Source organism: Littorina saxatilis, unplaced genomic scaffold, assembly GCF_037325665.1.
Source record: "Littorina saxatilis isolate snail1 unplaced genomic scaffold, US_GU_Lsax_2.0 scaffold_815, whole genome shotgun sequence".
Taxonomy (NCBI): domain Eukaryota; kingdom Metazoa; phylum Mollusca; class Gastropoda; order Littorinimorpha; family Littorinidae; genus Littorina; species Littorina saxatilis.
This window is the reverse complement of record NW_027127886.1, coordinates 41,389-62,084: the sequence shown is the minus strand read 5'-3', so window position 1 is coordinate 62,084 and position 20,696 is coordinate 41,389. Positions and strand designations below refer to the sequence as shown.

The following is a 20,696-nucleotide window of genomic DNA, read 5'->3' as shown; positions in this document are numbered from 1 at the left end:
ACAGTAAATCCCACATACAGACAGACAGACAGACAGACTGACAGACACACACACTCACACAGATGCATATCAAAATTTAACAAACCAGATTTTTAAAATTTTAAACGTAGAATGTATTACTTTTCTCACACAAAGGAAACTGTACACGACAGAACATGTTTGAAACAGTCAATACATCGCTCAACATCAAATTTACAAAAATTGCAAAGTTATTTACATGTTAGATTATACAAATTATGGTCAGTTAAACAATAGTCGTTTGTATGTTACAGGTGCTCTGTCAGGATATATATACAATAGTTAGCTGAACGTGATATTCTCAGGTTGAATTTCCTTTGGTATGAGTGGCAGAGTGTTCACACTGTTTGCGATGTGTGATGTGTTCTCATTTCTGTAAAATGTCAACCGACATTTCTCTGTGGCAGACATTGAGAGATGAACACGAATGTCTTCTCTCATCTCTGTCTGTCTTTCTCTCTCGCTTTCTCTCTCTTTGTTTTGTCGAAACAAAAATGATACTTTTTTTTTAAATTGCAAATGATTGTGACATTATGCGTTAATTGTTACCGTTACATCGTTTGTTTTGTTGTTCAAAAAGCAGCAAATGCTTTTATCATAAAGCTCTTAAATATTGATTTTATCTTATTTATTCTCTCTCTCTCTCTCTCTCTCTCTCTCTCTCTCTCTCTCTCTCTCTCTCTCTCTCTCTCTCTCTCTCTCTCTCTCTCTCTCTCTCTCTCTCTCTCTCAGGTAAACAGGTTTACGTCCCTTTCCATACACACAGATTCTCCACTCAACAAGGAAATGGTAGGTTTGTGACGTCATTTGCTGATGACCTTGTTTAGATTTGACGTCATCAAACTCTTGACTTTGAAGGAAAACCAATGTTCTAAATGAATTTTCCCTGTGTTTTATAAAGACGAAATTTCACGCAAGGTGTTTTGTCGGTGGTGATGATGTCGGTGGATGATGTCGTGGTGGAGGTGACGATGATGATGTTGTCGTCGTTGTCAGAGAGCGGCAGGTTCATAGGGCTGTTGTGCTAAGTTCTAGTTGAATAGACTCAATAAAACATTTTGCTTTTAGTTGTTGTAGTCTTTGTTGTAGTTAGTTGTGTTGTTGTTGGAGTCGGTGTGGGCGGTGATGGTGGTGGAGGCGATGAGGATGTTGTCGTCGTCGTTGTCAGAGAGCGACAGGGGGTGACGGCAGGTACTGTTCTGTCTTAAGGTGAGCTTCTACCATAAAAAATCGTCCAAAATCACGTTTTGTCATTTCCTGTCATACCTATTAGATATTTACCAATTTCTTAGATATTTGGTGTGTAGTAATTTCAAACAGTCTACTTTATTATTCTATCATTTTTTCTAAAAATATTTCAATCTAAATGGGCTAAAGTTACAATTGAAATTTATATGAAATATTTGTTGACGAAAACGGTATTATCAGCGTTTCCCTAATTACAAAGTAAGGAAGCATGCTGTTAGTAAGAAAATCAGTAAACAGGTAGTTAGAAGCACAAATAACATTATGTTGGAAGGAAAAAAGTCATTTTAAAAAAAAAATTGATTTTGATGACTTCCAAAATGAAGGAAATATCCAAATTCTAAAAATTTACTAAAATGCAAGTAATTTACAAAAGCTCCCAACAAAATGCACCTCTGTGTATCACAAAGTTGTCTTCCAAATTTCAAGCCAATCGGATGGAAACTTTTTGAGATATTTGGGAAACGGTGAGGGCAAATGCCGAAAACTGCGTTTTGAGAAAACGGGCTTTAAAGTTTAGAGAAAAACGGCTTAACAGTTTGATTAAGTTTAATCAAGATGTTTACTGTAACCTATTGGAAATTTAAAATGACTTTTCTTAATTATTTGACTTGTTGTGCATGTTGCATTCATTTTTTCAAGTTTTGCACTCACCAGCAGGTTATTCATGCCCTCCAGCCAGGTAATATTCCTCCCTATCCACCTCCTGATCCGCCGCTATCAGAGCCCGGCGTTGCCTTGCAAACTGCATGGCCGCACAAGCTTGAATTTGACCAGCTACTGTTCTTTTTCTGTCCAAAGTTGTCATACACTGAGTAGTCCAAACACCAGGCTCCATCCCAAGTTCAGAGAAAATGTCCAGTCTGCCCAATTCCCCCTCGTTGTAAACAATGGTCGCATCAGCAACAGCAATACAGAGTCTCTTGCGGCCAACGTATGTTGTTTTGGGGCATCTTTCCCATATCATGTTGTGCAGACTCTCATTGGTGTTTTGACTTCCACCATGCAGGCACCTTTCTAACAAAGAATCTTGGGTTAGGGTCTCAAACACAGGTCTTATGGCATCACACACAAAGTCCGGGAATGCATTCCTATCTGGTTCACCTCGGCCAGTCTTTGAAGGACACCAGTTGCCACAATTGGTGTGGTCCCTCCTTCTATGGTTATAGATTGCCCAAATGTCCTGCTTCATTTTCTGCAGATTTCCAGCATTTTTTCTTATTCCAGCACCAAAATGTCCTTGGATTTTGAGAATAGCTTTCTTTGTCAGCTTATTTTGTCCCCCTATCCCTTTCACTGTTTTGCCGTTGGAAACGAATGTCTCCTTTTTTAGTTCATTCACTTTGTTTGTGAGGTGTCGTCCCATTCTCTTTTGCACATGTCCACAACATTCAAGTTTAGCTATAGTCACATCATCATAAAGTTGCTCATTCTTGAGAGTGGTGTATGTTTTACTGTCGCCATCACCGAGAAAGTTGACATAGCGAAGATTGTGTTTGGTTTCTGACCTGCGGAATATATTGACAGCTCCCGCTGGTTCCATTGCTCCCGCCGAACCGTTGTGATTTTTGTCACACACACCCTTTTTCTTTTCATGTGCTGTCTTCCACCTCGCCAATTCTGCACCCTCTCTCTTCTTCTCACTCTTCTTACACGCGTCACAATGGTTTGACAACACCTCACAGTCCAGAACTTTCGACTGCTTTCCATTGACACTCAACATTGTCACAACACCATTCTTGGACTGAAATCCTCTCCGTTGATAAGTGCCATCACCTGACACAGTAATGTCATTGCCTTCATATGCATGCCTTGCTTCTTCAGCTGCTCTGGATTTACTTTTGTCTGCAACGGTCTCAGTGGCCTTTTTTATCTGGTTTCTATGATTTGCCCAAGTGCTGTTGTTCAATGAACACGGCATGTTCATGTTGCCTAAAAATCTCTTTCCTTGAGCCTGGTGTCTGCCAATGGAAAACATAGCCAAAGGAAATCTTCTGTTTACCTCAAAGACTCGACTGACCACTTTTGAAGAGGAAAATCTCACGGTATTATTGCAACCACACTGAAAACTAAACTGAGAGGCAAGATCAGTCCTATCTTCTTTCACAAATGACAGTCGACTTGAACCCAGTGGCCTCTTGCACTCAGGACACAAAAGCCCTTGAACAAACTGAACAAAGAGTTCACAGTCAATGAATCTGAATCCCGTCAGTTCTTCTTCTTTCTCAAGCTTGACATCGTGACACTTCAACAACTTTTCACTTGATGCAGATGAAGAAAGCGTGTGGCTTGAACCATCACCCGTAGCAGACGACGAACTTGCAACCATTGGTTGTTGTTGTTCTACAGTTTCATCATCACTCGATTCGGCACTCTGACTGGCTTCACACTCCACTCTCTTCCTTTTCTGCGGTGGCAATCGCTTCTTTGACTTGTAAGATTGTCTTTTTTTACCCATAACTACTGTTTATAACTCACTTTGAAGATGACAACAACACACAAAACGGAATATGCCGCTGGGAGACTTCCACGCGAAGTTAGAACAGAAGGAAGCTTCGATGCCTACGTCGCTTGAAAGACGGCTTGTGATTGGTCGGTGTCTGACGGTTTACTCTTTATGCCATGTATCCAGTAACCAATGAAAACGTTTGTTTCCTACGGCTTTGGTCGAACATAAACGTGGCTCGAAAGGATTTTACTGATCATTTCCGAGTTTAAATTTTGTCTCTAGGTTAATTAGGAGCTGAGATATGATTTTTTTAAATTTATGCATACATAATGAGCTGTTATTTTGCACATACCCACCTCAGAAATAAAACAAAATAAAATGTTTAGCAATGAAATAGATAACAATCACTGATTGTAAGAGGTTCGTAAGGGTTTGAGGTAACTGAATAACTAAAATACCCAAATCAAGCAAAAAGGGGTTTTTGGACGATTTTTTATGGTAGAAGCTCACCTTAAGTCAAGAAGCAAATAAGTCTGTTGCTGTTTTACTTGTTGTCGTAGATGTTGTAGATGTTGATGTTGTTGTTGTTGTTGTTGTTGTTGGTGGTGGTGGTGGTGGTGGTGTTGTTGTTGGAGGTCGCCGGGAGGTAAAGGAGAGACAGGTGTTGATGGTGGCGGTGACGAGATGTGGGTGTCACTCAGTGTTGCTGTCTATGTGGTAACAACCTTCACCCAGATCACCTGGGCCGTGGACCGCGACATGGATCTCAGGCGGCCGGTAGCGTCAGCACCAAACACACTAGCAGCCTCCAGGTAGACGACGACGGGTCTCTCCAAGCCCCACACTGTGTCCTCATGGGCCACCGTCACCGCCTCGTCTCGACCCCTACCTGCCGCTCTCTCTTCACCTGTGGGAGCAGACGTCATTTCCGCCAGTTGTCTAACGGCCGCTGTGTCGTGACGAGCCACCTTACGGGTGGGGACGCCGCGTGACTCAAGGCCCCGGATGAAGGGTGCTGGTGTGTCTGTGTCACAGTTCATGTCACCCAGCACAAAGACGTCATTGAAGGTGAGGCCGCCCTGCCCGTGGGGAGCGTGGTCATGGCAACCTGAAACATCACACACACCGTCAACACCACATCGTCATGGTGTGAAATACATCATCGCCAACTGCAACGACAACAACAACGATGATGAAGACAACGCCATCATCCCCAGCAACAACGACAACGACGACAACACAATCAGCAACAACAACAACGACGACAACAGTGACATCTCTGGCAACAACCTCAACGACAACTTCACCACCAGCAGCAGCAACAACGACGACACCAGCAGCAGCAGCAACAACCCCAAAACAAACATCAACGACGGCCCATGTCTGACTCCCACGCCATCACCGGTGTCAGCGACCCGTGACCAGGGACGACATCTACACCAGCAGCGCGACAACCACCTGCAAATTGTACACACACAAAACATGTTTTATTCAGTGTCAAGCACCTCACTCTGGCAGACTGGTGACGTTATTTCTAAATGAGGTCACAGAAGTATGACGTAATTATCTTCATTCATTTCGCTCATTGTATCAATAAAATGACGTCATCAAAATGTTGCACAATCACCTGAATCACACTTCTTGTTTTCTCGGAGACAGATACGTAGACAAATATGAAGACAGACAGACAGACAGACAGGCAGGCAGACAGACAGACAGACAGACAGACCAAGAGACAGACATACAGACAGACAAACAGACAGACAAAGAGACAGACATACAGACAGATAGACAGACAGACAAACAGACAGACAGACAGACAGACAGACAGACAGACAAGGCAAGACTGACAGACAGACAGACAAAGAGACAGACAGACAGACAGACAGACAGACAGACAGACAGACAGACAGACAGACAAAGAGACAGACAGACAGACAGACAGACAGACAGACAGACAGACAGACAGACAGACAGAGGTGTACTGACCGACACGCAGCGTGGTGAGTAAGTCGGCCACCAGCTGCCCGCATCTCTCACACTGCCATGGATTGTAACCCTCATGTCCCTGTGTGTCACCCCGCCCCCAGCTGTAGAGATGATCAACTGTCACCACGGGGGGCCCGTCAGAGGGCGGGGCGACAGGCGGCGCGGTGTATGCCGGGACCTTTCCTCCCTTCATATCATAAGACTGCTCCACCTCTCTCACCACACTGGGTGGCGACCTCAGGGGCTGCGTCAGGTGGTGCACATAACGCTCCATGTCGGCAGGTAGTTCAAGCAACACGCCGGCCGCCCACAGGCTGACCGTTATGTGCCGTTGTTTCAACGCCTTGTAGATCACTGTGATGACGTCACTGTAACAGAACAGACAGGTGTGTCAGTGTGTATACAATACCCCGTTGTTTTAACGCCCTGTAGATCTCTGTGATGACGTACGTCACTGTAACAGAACAGACAGGTGTGTGTCAGTGTGTATACAATACCCCGTTGTTTCAACGACCTGTAGATCTCTGCCATGACGTCACTGTAACAGAACAGACAGGTGTGTCAGTGTGTTCACCTGTAAATTACGAATACTGATTTGATGAAGTAACCCTGCAGAAGGAAGTCACACGGTAAATCGTGCTGCCTGTATCTCTCCATTCTCTGGCGTGTATTCTCCATGAAACCAAATAAAACCAAAAGAGCAGAGACACAGACATGAAATGACGTAATAGTGCATAAGACGTAAACGGAGTGACGTAAAAACTCATACGACGAAAACAGAGTAAGGTAAATGTGATTTACCTGTCATCAGACTCCAGGCAACATATTTAGCGATCTGTTCAGCATGGCAGACAAACAAAGGGTGGCGCCTGATGGGAAAGATTGTTGACATCATTGATCAGTACCCGACACAGTGACAGTCGTTGACTGCACATTCTATATCCAATAAACTGTCGTAACGTATTGATTACACGGGAATAATTAAGAACCATTATTTATGCACAAACTCTATATAATATATTGACAGTTAGCATATAAGGAAGGTGAAAAAACACGTTTTCGAAATGATCAGATTATCTTCTACCGAACACGACCACACCGACCAACGCAAGAGTGACAGGAGGCAGTGTTAGATTCAGTGTACGGCGTCATTCTTACCCGTTGGCCTCATCGGCCAGGATGTGCACGCGCCCCTCAGTCTGTGCGTGTTGACACAGCTCCTCCACCCAGGCCTGCACTTTCTCCTCGCCTCCCTTTGTCCATTGACCCCCGGCCCGTACCCCCGCCATGTTGACGAGCTGCACGCTGCCGGCGCCCTGTCCGACTGTTTTGCTCAACTGATGTCTAACCAGGTAGGCGGCAGCTAAACCATCGTCACTCGTCTGAAGAACAAAGACGGTGCGGCGATACTTCCTCATCCAGTAGGAACCCCTTAGAATTAAAATGATCGATTTCCCTACCCCGGGCGCGCCCCTGAAGACCCTAATGTCGTCGTCGTCGTGGTTTGGCGTGTGCTCCAGGACTTCAAACTGTTCCGGGAAAAGAGCAAGACAAGATATTGGTCTGCCGTGTTCTTCCCCGACAGCCTGAACAAAAGGGCCCTGGGCCCACAGCTGTAGTCGCGGCTTGCGGCTAAGGTACACCTGTACCGTTGCCACTGGTACGGAGAACCTGCATTGATTAATATCACATTTTATGTGAGCTTGTGAACACACACACACACACACACACACACCCACACACACACAACACACACACACACACCACACACACACCCAAGCAACACACACACCCACACAACACACACCCACACACACCACACACACACAACACACACACACACCACACACACACAACACACACACACACACACACACACCACACACACACACCACACACACACACCACACCACACACACACCACACACACACCACACACACACACCACACACACACACCACACACACACACCACACACACACACCACACACACACCACACACACACACCACACACACACCACACACACACACCACACACACACCACACACACACACCACACACACACCACACACACACAACACACAACACACCCACAAAACAAGAGTGGAAAATACAAGGACATACGGAGGCATAAAACAAGACATGCTAGCACACAGAAAGTCACATACATAAATATACAAACGAGAGAGAGAGAGAGAGAGACAGACAGACAGACAGACAGACAGACAGACAGACAGACAGACAGACAAACGGACTCAGTAATAGTGTATGCACTGTGTGTGGTTACTCGGACGACGTAGTTAACAAAATCAACAGTACCTCGCCACAAGCTTTTCATACGCGGAGCCTCCCTTCATTGCGGGGTCCCCTGCCTTTTCCCCCTTCCAGCAGGTGTTCCACCAGGTGTCACGTCTGGTGTCGTCTGTCATATCATCATGACAGAGACACCACTTGTCGACCCTTTGCCCTGCCTTCACGCCCAGACACTGCTCCAACTTCTGCAACTGAGGTCAACACACACGGACTGCAAACAACGCGGAAGATTACACGAAGATTTATTTATTCCCCCCTCTGCTTCTTTACCTCTGTAAACTTGTAGGGGTAGTTATTTTTCGATAATGACCCAGCAACCAAACAAATAACGACCCAGCAACAGCCTGAATCCTCGATAGTGCAATGGGTTGAGAAGCTGTTCTGTTTCGGTACTACTTTTTGCGACTGAAAAGTTCCGAACGCTCTAATGTACGAAGTATACATCTCTGGAGCAAACAATACAAACATACCGCATTTAAATTAACAACTACAGGCCTGAACACATGAATCTCCATATAAAATCCATGAGTTCGGTTGTTTTCTGAATCTAGATCAGACGTTCATCACAAGCAATTTCCCAAGGCAAGTAACTCATACTTTGTCTAGCGACAAGAGTAGTTCCCCTTCTTTTCACTCAGTTTCTTCGACAACAGACTGCAATCCGACGGTCAGTTTTCAACAATATTTCATTTAATAAACAGATCACACGCAACCAAATGCACACATCTCATCAATTTAAACAACATAAAGCGGTTTCATACACTATTTTCCCCAGAAAACTTAACTTCATACAGTTTTTAACGTTGGAACACGGGTGCAAAAGTTCGTCTGCTAGTCCCATTTGACGAAAGAACATTATCCTAACCGATACCAAAACATATACAGAACACACAATATCTGCCTTTGCCGCCACAGCAGAATAACAGCATATCTGTGTACTTGATTTTAGTCCAAAATAGGAAAACTGACAAGAAGTGTTAACAGAATGGAATGATTTGCACGGAACTATACAACCGCGCATTAATCGATCGCCTGCGCAGGTTGACTGTTTGAGTGAATAGGATTCGATCAAACTTTCGCACAAAAACTCCTGTTTTCTTTGAATAACTGAAGAAAGGAGGAATAAAGAGGTTACACACCTCGTCTCAGTGATTATAAAAAATAATGGTCTCAGTTCGCGGTCATGAAAAAGCTCGCTAAAGCTCGCATTTTTCATGATCCGCTAACTTCGATCATTATTTTTAATAATCACTGAGACTCGGCATGTAACCTCTACGTATCAAGCGCTGCATACTATGATAGTAAAACTATACTTACGGATGGAATCATCTGACTTCTGGGCCTAAAAGACGATTTTTTCTGAAAGCGCCACAGTGTTTCCGCATAATAGAAAGCTGTCTGCCCGTTTTGAGCGACTCGCGTCACGTAAAACTCAAATGACGTCGTTTTCAAAATACCGCAAATTGACGCCAACGAAGCTACCTCAGTGTTCTGAAAGTGATGTTCTTGTCAGCAAGGTTAGGGCCCCGTCACACAGCGCTACGTCCTTACCACGACCATGCTGATCACGCATATCTGAAAAAGTGATCAAATCGGGGCATATCGCCGTCAAAATCCAGAGCGTGGCCAATCGTGGGACAAACGATGGAGGATCTCCATTAGCGTGGTTTAGTCGGGGTGGGATCTGCTTGATCGGGAAGCTGCACGCTCTCCCTACGCTTATTTTGAATTGCACAAAAGAAGCGTAGCCGGGTCGTGGCGCAGTACAGTCTTGATGTAGTTGTTGTTCTTTATGTGCCATGTGCTGGATGTTGACGGCGATGGTACCCCACCTTCGAAGATGAACGGACCTGATGGTGGTTTTATCACGACCACAGAGATCTCACCACAATGCTACCACGCTGCCTGCAGGGGAAAGGCTCCTAATATGGACCGGCTCCTAAAATGGACCACCTCCTGTTCTGACAAACTAACGGCGCTAGAGCGCTCAAAACAATTTCATTCGCTTTATTCACCCTCTCTAGATAAGTTGCACATGTAAAACCAGTTGCAGAAACACAAACCTCAAAACCGTTAGGCTTTTTCGCTTTTTTTCACTTTTGGCAGCGTTCACTCTAAATTTGCCGCCTAAAACGGACTCGCTTCTGTCCACAGCCAAAGCTTTCATAACACTAAAATGGCTATATATGACAACTAAGACAGTATTTGTTACATTTTAACATTGTGTACCCCGAGTTTCTACTGCAAACAGAAAATAGTTGCAAAACCTCAAAGTATGTGTGAGTCCACTAATATGGACCATCTTCAACAAATCGAAGAAAATAAAAACTAAAGGCAATTTCAGTTAATTCATTAAGAAGCTTGCTGAAAATAACCTATAATTAGCCCTCGAGATTTCAAATAAATATAACAAATAGTCTTTTTTGGGGGGGAAGTTGATAATTGCACTTATTTTCACTCTGTTTTTGATAAGCTTCTTCAGTTTCCTGGTGTGCTTCAAATAATGCTCTCATCAACCCGAAACAGCTAAATCTAAAGCATATTTGAATTAGTCTGACTTGCACACTAAGTTGTATCATGTTATTTTGAAGTATAGGGGGCTTTTTACAGTGATTCGTGAAGGCCGCTTCACTGGTCCATATTGGGCGCCCAGGCTCCTAATATGGACCATTTGTGATTTTTTCTGTATTTAATTTTTGCTAAAGGTCTATCAAAGCTATTTCATTCTAATTAGGCCTAACGGTTAAACTAAGAGAGAAGGACTACCAACCACAAAATGAAACTTCTTCGCAAGAAAACAAGCTAGTTATCAGCAATAAACAAAAAGTGGTCCATATTAGGGGCCCTTCCCCTACGATAATGGCGGTCCCGCTACGTTCCTGATGATACTTTGCCACGCTTCCTGTAGGCCACGACCCGGCTTTTGTGCAAGCGAGGGGAGAACGTGCAGCTTCCCGACCTCACTCCGATCAAACCACGCTCATGGAGATCCTCCCACGTTTGGCCCACGTTTGGCCCACGGTTGGCCACGCTCTCGGACAATTTTACAACGTAGTAGAAGCGGCGTCTGTGTGTGATTTGGTTGTAAGGCCCCCGTCACACAGCGTTACGTCCTTACTACTACCATGCCGATCACGCCGATCTGAAAAAGTTAAAATCGGGGCATATCGCCGTCAAAATCCAGCACATGGCACTAATACCGCTGCTTCTGCTACGACGGAAAAGCGTCCGAGAGCGTGGCCAGTCGTGGGCCAAACGTGGCAGGATCTCCATGAGATTGGTTTGGTCGGAATGGGATGTGCTAGGTCGGGAAGCTTGCACGCTCTATCCACGCTCATGTTGAACTGCACAAAACAAACGTAGTCGTGTACAGTCGTGATGTAGTTTTTAGTATTTGCCATGTGCTGGATTTTGACGGCGAGCCCCGCCTTGATAACTTGTTCAGATCGGAGTGATCGGCATGGTCGTCGTAAAAACGTAGAGCTGTGTGACGGGGGCCATACAAAAAACTACATTACGACTGTACTGCGCCACGACCCGACTACACTTGTTTTGTGCAGTTCAAAATAAGCTCTCTCTCATATCAAGCCAGGAAGTTCTTTAAGAACCACATAGTCTTTCCATTCAATGAGCTGTATACACAATACCTTGATTCGTATGTTCTCTTTGGATACAGTTGTTCATTAAGTTGTTCATTAAGTTGTTCATTAAGTTGTTTATTTGCGACAAAATCACGAAGATTTGGCTCGTTGATACATTGTTTTGCTGAGTTAATGTCTTGTTGCAAAGTATGCTTACTTTGTGTTTATCTGTATTGCTTTACACCCAGTTTTGAACACTACTTTATGATCTACAATGCTTCTATACTTATAATGCGCTTCATGTACATAAACCTATATGTTCTACCAGTATGTTACACGACACTTGAGATTGCCACAAGTTCTCAAACGTCGTATAGTTGTGTTCTTTTATTCTACGTCGCCCGTCTTCGCAGCAACAGAAAACAACTCGTCAAATTGAGTTCGAGGATTTATTCAGCATTCAATACATACAACTGCACAACGTAGCAGAACTCAAATAGAAGCTTTTTTTTACATACAAATCGCGCTGGCATATATAGTAAATACTCAATCTCGAGAATATTCCAGACCGAACATGATACAACTACATTATACGAGCCGTGCATGGACTAAACTAGCGACATTCTATATGACGTACATCAAAATCGCCGACGCACTTAATCCGAACGAACGCCACGAACTCACGACTAAAGCAGCGTGGTAAACAACTTGTTTTGACAGGACTAGAAAGTTCACCTGCATTCTCGTCCAAGCATAAATATTGTGTTTACAAAATATAATATCGGTACTTTCCCACAAAGTACAAATAAGTCAACTACATGCAACACACAAAACTGAACCAAAGCTCAGCAACGGTAGCGTTTCCTAACATTACCCCCAACACCAGAAGAAATTTACCTAATTTCTTTCAATCATTGAAACGCTACCTGTACACATATTATGTATACATAACAGATTGAAATCCAGGTATGTACATTAGTCTGTTGGAGAATGAACACAGTTTTACTCACATACTCGGCTGAGAAAATCTGCTCCAACATTGTCTGAACCTTTGATCGATTCCACTCGCATATCAAAGTTCTGCAAGTACATCACCCACCTCATGATACGATTATTCACGAACTTCGCAGAGTTCAGGTAGGTGAGGGGTTTGTGATCAGTCTGAAGCACGAATTTCACCCCTTGGAGGTAGAGTTCAAATTTCTTGATTCCCCACACGATGGCTAAACACTCTTTCTCCATGGTCGAGTAGTTCTTCTCGGCTCCTGACAGCTTCTTGCTGGCATAGCTGACCGGAAACGGTTTACCTCCATGCTCTTGCATCAGCATGGCGCCGATCCCTTCGTCCGATGCGTCTGTACGCAAGATGAACTCTTTGGCAGTATCAGGAAGGCGTAGCACCGGGTCTTGTGACATCAGGTCGCGCACAGTCTGATATGCCTTCTCCTGAGCTGGTCCCCAGAGTATTCGGTTGGGGCATCCTTTTCGGGTCATGTCCGACAAAGGCGCCGTTATGGCGGCGAAGTTTGGAATGAACTCTCTGTAGTACCCAGCCAATCCAAGGAAGGATCGCACCTGCTTCTTGGTTTCAGGACGTGGCGCATTGAGGATCTTGGTGACGTTTTCCAACAAAAGCCCCTTTTGACCTTCCTTCAGTGAATGACCTATGAAGTCAACGTTGTCGGTCCCCAAAATGCACTTGCTGGGTCTCACGGTCAGATTAGCTTTTGTCAGGCGGGAAAACAGTTCCCTCAAAGTCTCCAGATGCTCCGCAAAGGTCTCCGTGTGGACTAGCAGATCATCCCAGTAGTACACAACATTCTTCATTCCTTTGAGCATTTTTCGCATTCCCCTCTTCAGGGTAGCACCACTGTTCACCATGCCAAAAGGCATCCGCAGGCACTCATACGTTCCGTCTGGAGTTGCAAAGGCGGTCTTTGGTATGTCCTCTTCGCGCACAGGAATCTGCCAATATCCCTTGCTGAGATCGATCTTTGAGAAGATCTTACTGCCAGTCAACCGTCGGAACAGATCAGCCGCCGTCGGCATTGGTTCAGGGTCAAACACGGTGATCTTATTCACTTTCCTGAAGTCAATGCATACCCTGTTTGTACCGTCTTTCTTCTTGACAACAACAACGGGAGATGAGTAAGGGGATGATGACTCACGGATGACCCCCATCTTCAACATGTTGTCGATGTCCTTCTTCAAGGATTCCCGAGCCTGAAACGGGATAGGGTATGGTTTTGAGCAAACAGGAACGTCAGATGTGAGGTGGACTTCATGTTCGACCAAGGACGTAGAGCCTGGAACATCACAGAACCTATGGGTGAAGTCGCCCATAAAATCATGCAGCTCCTTCTGCTGATCTTCTGTCAGGTCAGGTCCTAGTTTGACGTCATCCCCTCCCTCTTTCTTGTGGAGGTCTCCCAACTCCAGTAGTTCCCCACCGTCGAACTCGTCTAGTTCGGCTGGTTCTTCCACAATTGCTGCGACCTGTACTGCTTCCGGAGGTCTCTCCACATACAGTTTCAGGAGGTTAGCGTGGTAGATCTTGGACTTCTTGCCGACATTCACCTTGTAGTCGTTGATCCCTACCACAGCCTCAACCTCGTATGGGCCTTTCCACTGCATCAGTAGTTTGTTGTGATCCGTGGGAAGCAGTATCAGCACTTTGTTACCTGGTGTAAACTTCCTGTTTACGGCTTTGCGGTCGTAGTAGTGCTTTCTGCTATCCTGAGACTTTCTCAAGTTTTCTCTAGCAATCTCGAGAGTCTCCTCCAGTTTCTCTCGCAACTCAAACACGTACTGGTAACTGTTCTTCACTTCAGGTGTGTCCACATCTTTCGTCCACAATTCCTTTAGTATCTGCATCGGGCTTCTCACGGTCCGCCCGTACATCAGCTCGAACGGGGAGAATCCAGTGGACTCTTGTGGCACCTCCCTGTATGCAAACAGCAAGACATTGATGTAGCGATGCCACTGCCTTGGCTGTTCACTGCATAGTTTCTTCAGCGTGGACTTCAGCGTCGCATTGAATTTTTCTACCAGCCCATTGCACATCGGGTGATAGGGTGTCGTAGTCAAGTGACGAATGCTCAGCAGCCTGTTGACCTCTTCCATGCATTCAGAGACAAACTGTGTCCCCAGGTCTGTGAGGATCTCTTCAGGAACCCCAATTCTGCTGAAAATGTCCACAAGTGCCTCGGCAACAGTCTCGGTGTCAATTTTCTTCAGAGGCACGGCTTCTGGGTACCTGGTTGCATAGTCTACCAGGGTCAGTACCCAACGATGACCCGCTTCACTTGGCGGTTTGATCTCGCCGATGAGGTCAATGGCCACCCTCTTGAAAGGTCGGTCGATCAAAGGCATCTTCTGCAACGGCACTTTCGGGACCCTTCCCCGAGGTATGGTTTTCTGGCAAATATCGCACGATCGGCAGAATCGAGTCACATCTGCATGCAGTCCTGGCCAGTAAAACGCAGCCTGGATTCTGTCCGATGTCTTCTTGACCCCCAGGTGACCTCCCATAATAGAGTCGTGGGCCACCTCCATCACCTGGCGCCTAAGTGGTTGAGGCACCAGAACTTGACGTAATGGCTTCCCACCGTTGACTCTCGGGTGCTGGAACACTCTGTACAGGATCTTGGCCTTTACTTCAAAGTGCACAGTGCCTTGACAGGACGACTCCTGTACTTTGTCAAGGTCAAATCAGCTTCCTGTAGCTGAATCAGCCGATCCCTGTCCACGACAGCAGTTGCAGAACTGTTGGTGACCCTGAGTGGCGTAGTTGTTTTGTCCTTCTTCGCCTGGGCTCTGGTCGTCACAGCGCTTACAACCTGCGGCTGGTCGCGGCGATGCACAGTTGCTCTGTCATCTCGTAACAGTTCGCTGATATCTTCATTCGCGAATGGCAGTGGGTCTTCCTCCTCAGCAGCAGGCTGAGCTGAGCCCATTCTCCATTCGAAATCAGGGTCATCAGGACGTCTCGCACCCCCAATATTCCCAATTAGTAGATCGTACAAGGGCTTCTTCAGGCAGACGGCCTCAACTTCTCCGGTGAAGTATGGAGTATCAATCTGGATCTTTACCACAGGTGCTTTCACGCATTTGCTGTCAGCCATGAGCGTCCACTTGAAGTCACCAGTGAACTTCTCTGTTGGCACCAGATCCTCTTTGACAATGACTCCATTGCAGCCCGAATCTCTGAGAACAGTCACTTCCTGCTTCTCAACAAATCCCTTCGATACGGGCATGTTCCACACTGACACAGCTGCGCTGGCGACGACAGAGATTGACTTGCCATTGGCGAGTAGAAGCTGGCCATCAGATATACATTCTTCCACGTCCGATGGTGTAGCCACTTGCTCGGCAGCCCTTGGAAGTATGACGCTGCTCGCACATACTTGTTGGTTCGAGCCACTCGTTTGCCTCTTGTTGTCGTAATATCTCCGTCGATGTTCTTGCGCTTTGTCATTGACATGTCCGTTATTTTTCTTTTGGGGACAGTTGGCGACTCGGTGGCCCTTGGCATTGCAATGGAAACACGTTATGTTCTGCCCTTCATTGGATGATGGTGCGGACTCAGTTTGTCCCTTGGCAGGTTGGTTTTCCTGGTTCCCGCTCTTCTGGAAAGGTTTCGTTGACTTTGACGTCCCCAGGGTCCTTTCATGAGCAATGAGATAACGCTCAGCAGCATCAGTAATGTCCTTCAAACCCCGCAGTTTTTGCTCTTCCAAGCGGGTCGCCAGGTCCTTCGGGCAGGCATTAAGGAATTGCTCCTTCACGATCAAGTCCCGCAGACTCTCGTATGACTGCTCTTCACCTGATAACTCCACCCACTTCTGCAGGTATAACGACAGGCGCTCCACAAACTGGCTCGGTGTCTCTCCAGACAATGGCTGGCATTCGCGGAAGCGTTGACGGTAGCCCCTTTCAGTGAAGTTGTAGCAACGCAACAGAGCTTCCTTCAGTACATCATAGTCTCTGGCGTCATCGTTTGAGAGTCTAGTGTAGACCTCAAGTGCTGCCCCAGTCAAATGTGCGCTGAGTTGAATCGCCCAGTCGTCGCGCTGCCATCTAGCACTCTCAGCGAACCTCTCGAATCTTGCAAGGTAGCAGTCGATCTGGTCCTTCCCGTCAGCGAATGCTGGAAGTTTCGGTGCCCTGTGTAACATTTGCTGCTGGTTATCTCTTTGGCGTGGTGCCTCGTGCTCATTTTGAACACGCACCATTTCTGTCTGAAGCTCTAAGCGTTTCGTCTCCATGTCTATCTGGAGCTCTAAGCATTTCAGCTCAATTTGCCTTTCTTCACGCTGTGCTTCTCTTTCTCTTTCTTCACGCTGCGCTTGTCTTTCTTTTTCTTCACGCTGCGCTTGTCTTTCTTTATCTTCACGCTGCGCTTGCCTTTCTTCACGCTGCGCTTGTCTTTCTTTTTCTTCTCGCTCACGCTGCGCTTGTCTTTCTTTTTCTTCTCGCTCACGCTGCGCTTGTCTTTCTTCACGCTGCGCCAGCAGTCGTGTCTGGGACTCGACGAACTCCGTCAGCTGCTTGCCTTTCAGTCCCAGTTCAATTCCTTTTCCCCAGAACTCAGCCATTCTGGTCTTTTCCGGTGCGTTCGTCTGTATTCTTTCACAGCCCCGAACGTAGACGAATGTAGTCTTCTAAAAGAACAGTCTCTACTGCACCTCCGCTGCTTCTCTCGTCGCTGTTCACCTTCGTAGACGCAGGCTGCCACCCTCCTCGTCTAACGTGACGGCGCACTCTGCTCACGATACGTACACGACGTACCCCAGTCGTATTTCGTAGTATTAATGCACTAGCTCCGCGACGAAGTCCGTCTCGTCCAAACGGCAGCTAACCTCTGTAATCCCAATACACTCCGGCGTCACTCACCGTACCGAGCTGCGGCGATTACCAAACTCTTCCCCAGTCACACCGAATCCACGGTTCCGTAGTCTCAATACTGATCCCTCAGGATACACCCGATTGATGGCTACCTCCTGTGACTGTCTTGACTGTCTTTGTTGCTGGAAAACCCTTGGCGTTAAACGTAGATCCCGGCTTGGCCCCCAATTGTTACACGACACTTGAGATTGCCACAAGTTCTCAAACGTCGTATAGTTGTGTTCTTTTATTCTACGTTGCCCGTCTTCGCAGCAGCAGAAAACAACTCGTCAAACTGAGTTCGAGAATTTATTCAGCATTCAATACATACAACTGCACAACGTAGCAGAACTCAAATAGAAGCTTTTTTACATACAAATCGCGCTGGCATATATATAGTAAATACTCAATCTCGAGAATATTCCAGACCGAACATGATACAACTACATTATACGAGCCGTGCATGGACTAAACTAGCGACATTCTCTGTGACGTACATCAAAAGCGCCGACGCACTTAATCCGAACGAACGCCACGAACTCACGATTAAACCAGCGTGGTAAACAACTTGTTTTGACAGGACTAGAAAGTTCACCTGCATTCTCGTCCAAGCATAAATATTGTGTTTACAAAATATAATATCGGTACTTTCCCACAAAGTACAAATAAGTCAACTACATGCAACACACAAAACTGAACCAAAGCTCAGCAACGGTAGCGTTTCCTAACACAGTAATTATGTTTTTATGTAACCATTTTTCCCCACACCACCCCCCCCCCCCCCTCCTGATGATAGTTGACGTAAAATAGTTTAGTCCTTCTTTAGGGCTAGGGCCAGATGCAACAAAACATATCTATGCTTATTCTTGTTACCCTCGAAATAAAGATTTGTCATTGTCATTGTCTCTCTCTCTCCCTCCCTCCCTCCACCTCTCTCTCTCCCCCCCTCTCTCTCTCTCTCTTTATGGTTGTGTGTGTGTGTGTGTGTGTGTGTGTGTGTGTGTGTGTGTGTGTGTGTGTCTGTGTGTGTGTCTGTGTGTGTGTCTGTGCGTGTGTGTGTGTGGAGCGATTCAGAGTAAACTACTGGACCGATCTTTATGAAATTTTACATGAGAGTTCCTGGGTATGATATCCCCAATGTTTTTTTCATTTTTTTGATAAATGTCTTTGATGACGTCATATCCGGCTTTTTGTAAAAGTTGAGGCGAAACTGTCACACCCTTATTTTTCAATAAAATTGATTGAAATGTTGGCCAAGCAATCTTCGTGTGCGTGTGTGTGTGTAGAGCGATTCAGAGAAAACTACTGGACCGATCTTCATGAAACTTGACATGAGAGATCCTGAGTATGGTATCTCCAGACATTATTTTTTGTTTGTTGAATAAATAGCTTTGATGACGTCATATCCGGTTTTTCGTAAAAGTTGAGGCGGCACTGTCACGCCTCTCATTTTTTAACCAAATTGGTTGAAATTTTGGTCAAGTTATCTTCGACAAAGCCCGGACTTTGGTATTGCATTTCAGCTTGGAGGCTTACAAATTAATTAATGAGTTTGCTCATTAAAGTTGTCATTAAAATCGAATTTTCGCAAACAGATTTAAAATTGATTGCATCGTATTCTTCATCAAATGCTGAATCTAAAAAGATATGCATATGTCATGTTTACTCTTAAAATGTGATCACAATTAACACAAATAGAGTAATTAGTCTTACGATAAAAAAAATAAGAAATCGATCCAAAAATGATTTCATCTTATTCTTTATCATTTCCTGATTCCAAAAACATATAGATATGATAGGTTGTATTCAAAACAAGCTCCGAAAATTAACAAGAATACAGAAAAGCGCGCTTTCCTGCTTAGCACAATACACTACCGCGCTATTCTGGCGTGTTAATTTCACTGCGTTTTGCACGTGGAAGGTGAGCGATTTCATTCTCGCGGGGATTGACGAAGCTGTACTGTCTTGGTGAAAAACTACAGTGCGTTCAGTTTCATTCCGTGAGTTCGACAGCTTGACTAAATGTAGTAATTTCGCCTTACGCGACTTGTTTCTTCTTAGGTTAACCATTATGCCCAATGGGTGAATTCGCTTTGATAGACATTCAGCAACAATTAAATGCAGAAACATTCCCAATGGTCCATATTTGGAGCATGGGCGCCTAATATGGACCTGTGAAGAGGCCTTCACGATTCACTGTAAAAGACCCCTAATGCCTATACTTCAAAATAACATAATAGAAATTAGTGTGCAAGTTACCTAATTCAAAGATGCTTTAAATGTATATGTTTCGGGTTGTTGAGAATATTTTTTTAAGCACAACAGCAAACTGTGCGTGTGTGAGTGTTACATTGTTGCATACTTACATTATTCATGTTTTGCAGCGCCTCCAGAAGACAGTGTCTGGACGTGTCAGGCAGGAGAATGGCCTGGTGGACTGCCGGCGGTGTGTCCAAGTCACCCAGAACACAACGTCTCACAACATCTTCAGCTTTCTTTAAGTATTCTGCGGCCTTCCTCAATTCTTCTTGAACTGCATGAGGGTCCTCTTCTGTCTGACGTATGATTGCCCCCATCATTACTCCCCGGTTACGATCGATGACCAACAGATCAACAAAGTCTTCCTCCAGAACTAAGTCCTCTTGCAAATATAACGGTTCTGCCTCGTCACTGTTCATATTTTTGGCTGCCCCAGTGTAGAGGCTTTGAGAACCAGCGCCGTATAGGCCACATTTGCCTTGAGTCATTATTATCAAAACTTGTTTCTGCCTGGCCGCTTTGTCCTTGATCTTATTCATGCAGTCGTGGACTTTCTTCAGCGCTCTGTCTATGTGTACGACGTCACTGACCTCTGTACGCTTAGTGCTATCACTGTCGATTTGTTGTTGAGTTTTCAGCACGTCGATCAAGTCACCTCCCTGGGTCTGTTGTTTTGTGACGTGCACCGTGTCTACATGGTGCGGGGGGATCATATAGACGTCCCTGTGCAGGTTAGGGAACCAGGCGTTCAGAAACTCCCTCTGGAATCAAGTACCTGATGATACACCATCTCACCAGCGCATCTACTGTTTAGAACATGCATGAGTTATTCAGAAGACAAACATACATAAGCTAAGCCAGGACTTGTAACCTCTTGTCTGTGGTTCATACAGTCGCTACTCGTACACAGTGTTTTTAAAAATGAAATGGTATATGTACTCTGAATTGAATGAA

General features: G+C 45.4%; 2 protein-coding genes across 2 annotated transcripts in view; both read right to left on the bottom strand.

The window, feature by feature from the left end:
* Positions 1-1,885: 1,885 nt before the first annotated feature.
* On the bottom strand, positions 1,886-4,226 carry LOC138956237 (uncharacterized). Its single transcript, XM_070327648.1, has one exon. The coding sequence runs from the start codon at positions 3,719-3,721 to the stop codon at positions 1,925-1,927; it is 1,797 nt and encodes a 598-aa protein (XP_070183749.1). The 5' UTR covers positions 3,722-4,226; the 3' UTR covers positions 1,886-1,924.
* A 4-nt stretch (positions 4,227-4,230) lies between these two features.
* Positions 4,231-20,696, bottom strand: part of LOC138956236 (uncharacterized) — a 57,712-nt gene continuing 41,246 nt past the window's right edge. Inside the window, exons 7-11 of the mRNA XM_070327647.1 lie at positions 19,850-20,503; positions 8,023-8,207; positions 6,860-7,372; positions 5,702-6,069; positions 4,231-4,820 (exon numbers count right to left, since the gene is read on the bottom strand). Of these exons, the coding sequence (XP_070183748.1) occupies positions 4,423-4,820; positions 5,702-6,069; positions 6,860-7,372; positions 8,023-8,207; positions 19,850-20,503 (2,118 nt within the window). The 3' untranslated portion in view covers positions 4,231-4,422. The remainder of the gene's footprint in view (positions 4,821-5,701; positions 6,070-6,859; positions 7,373-8,022; positions 8,208-19,849; positions 20,504-20,696) is intronic.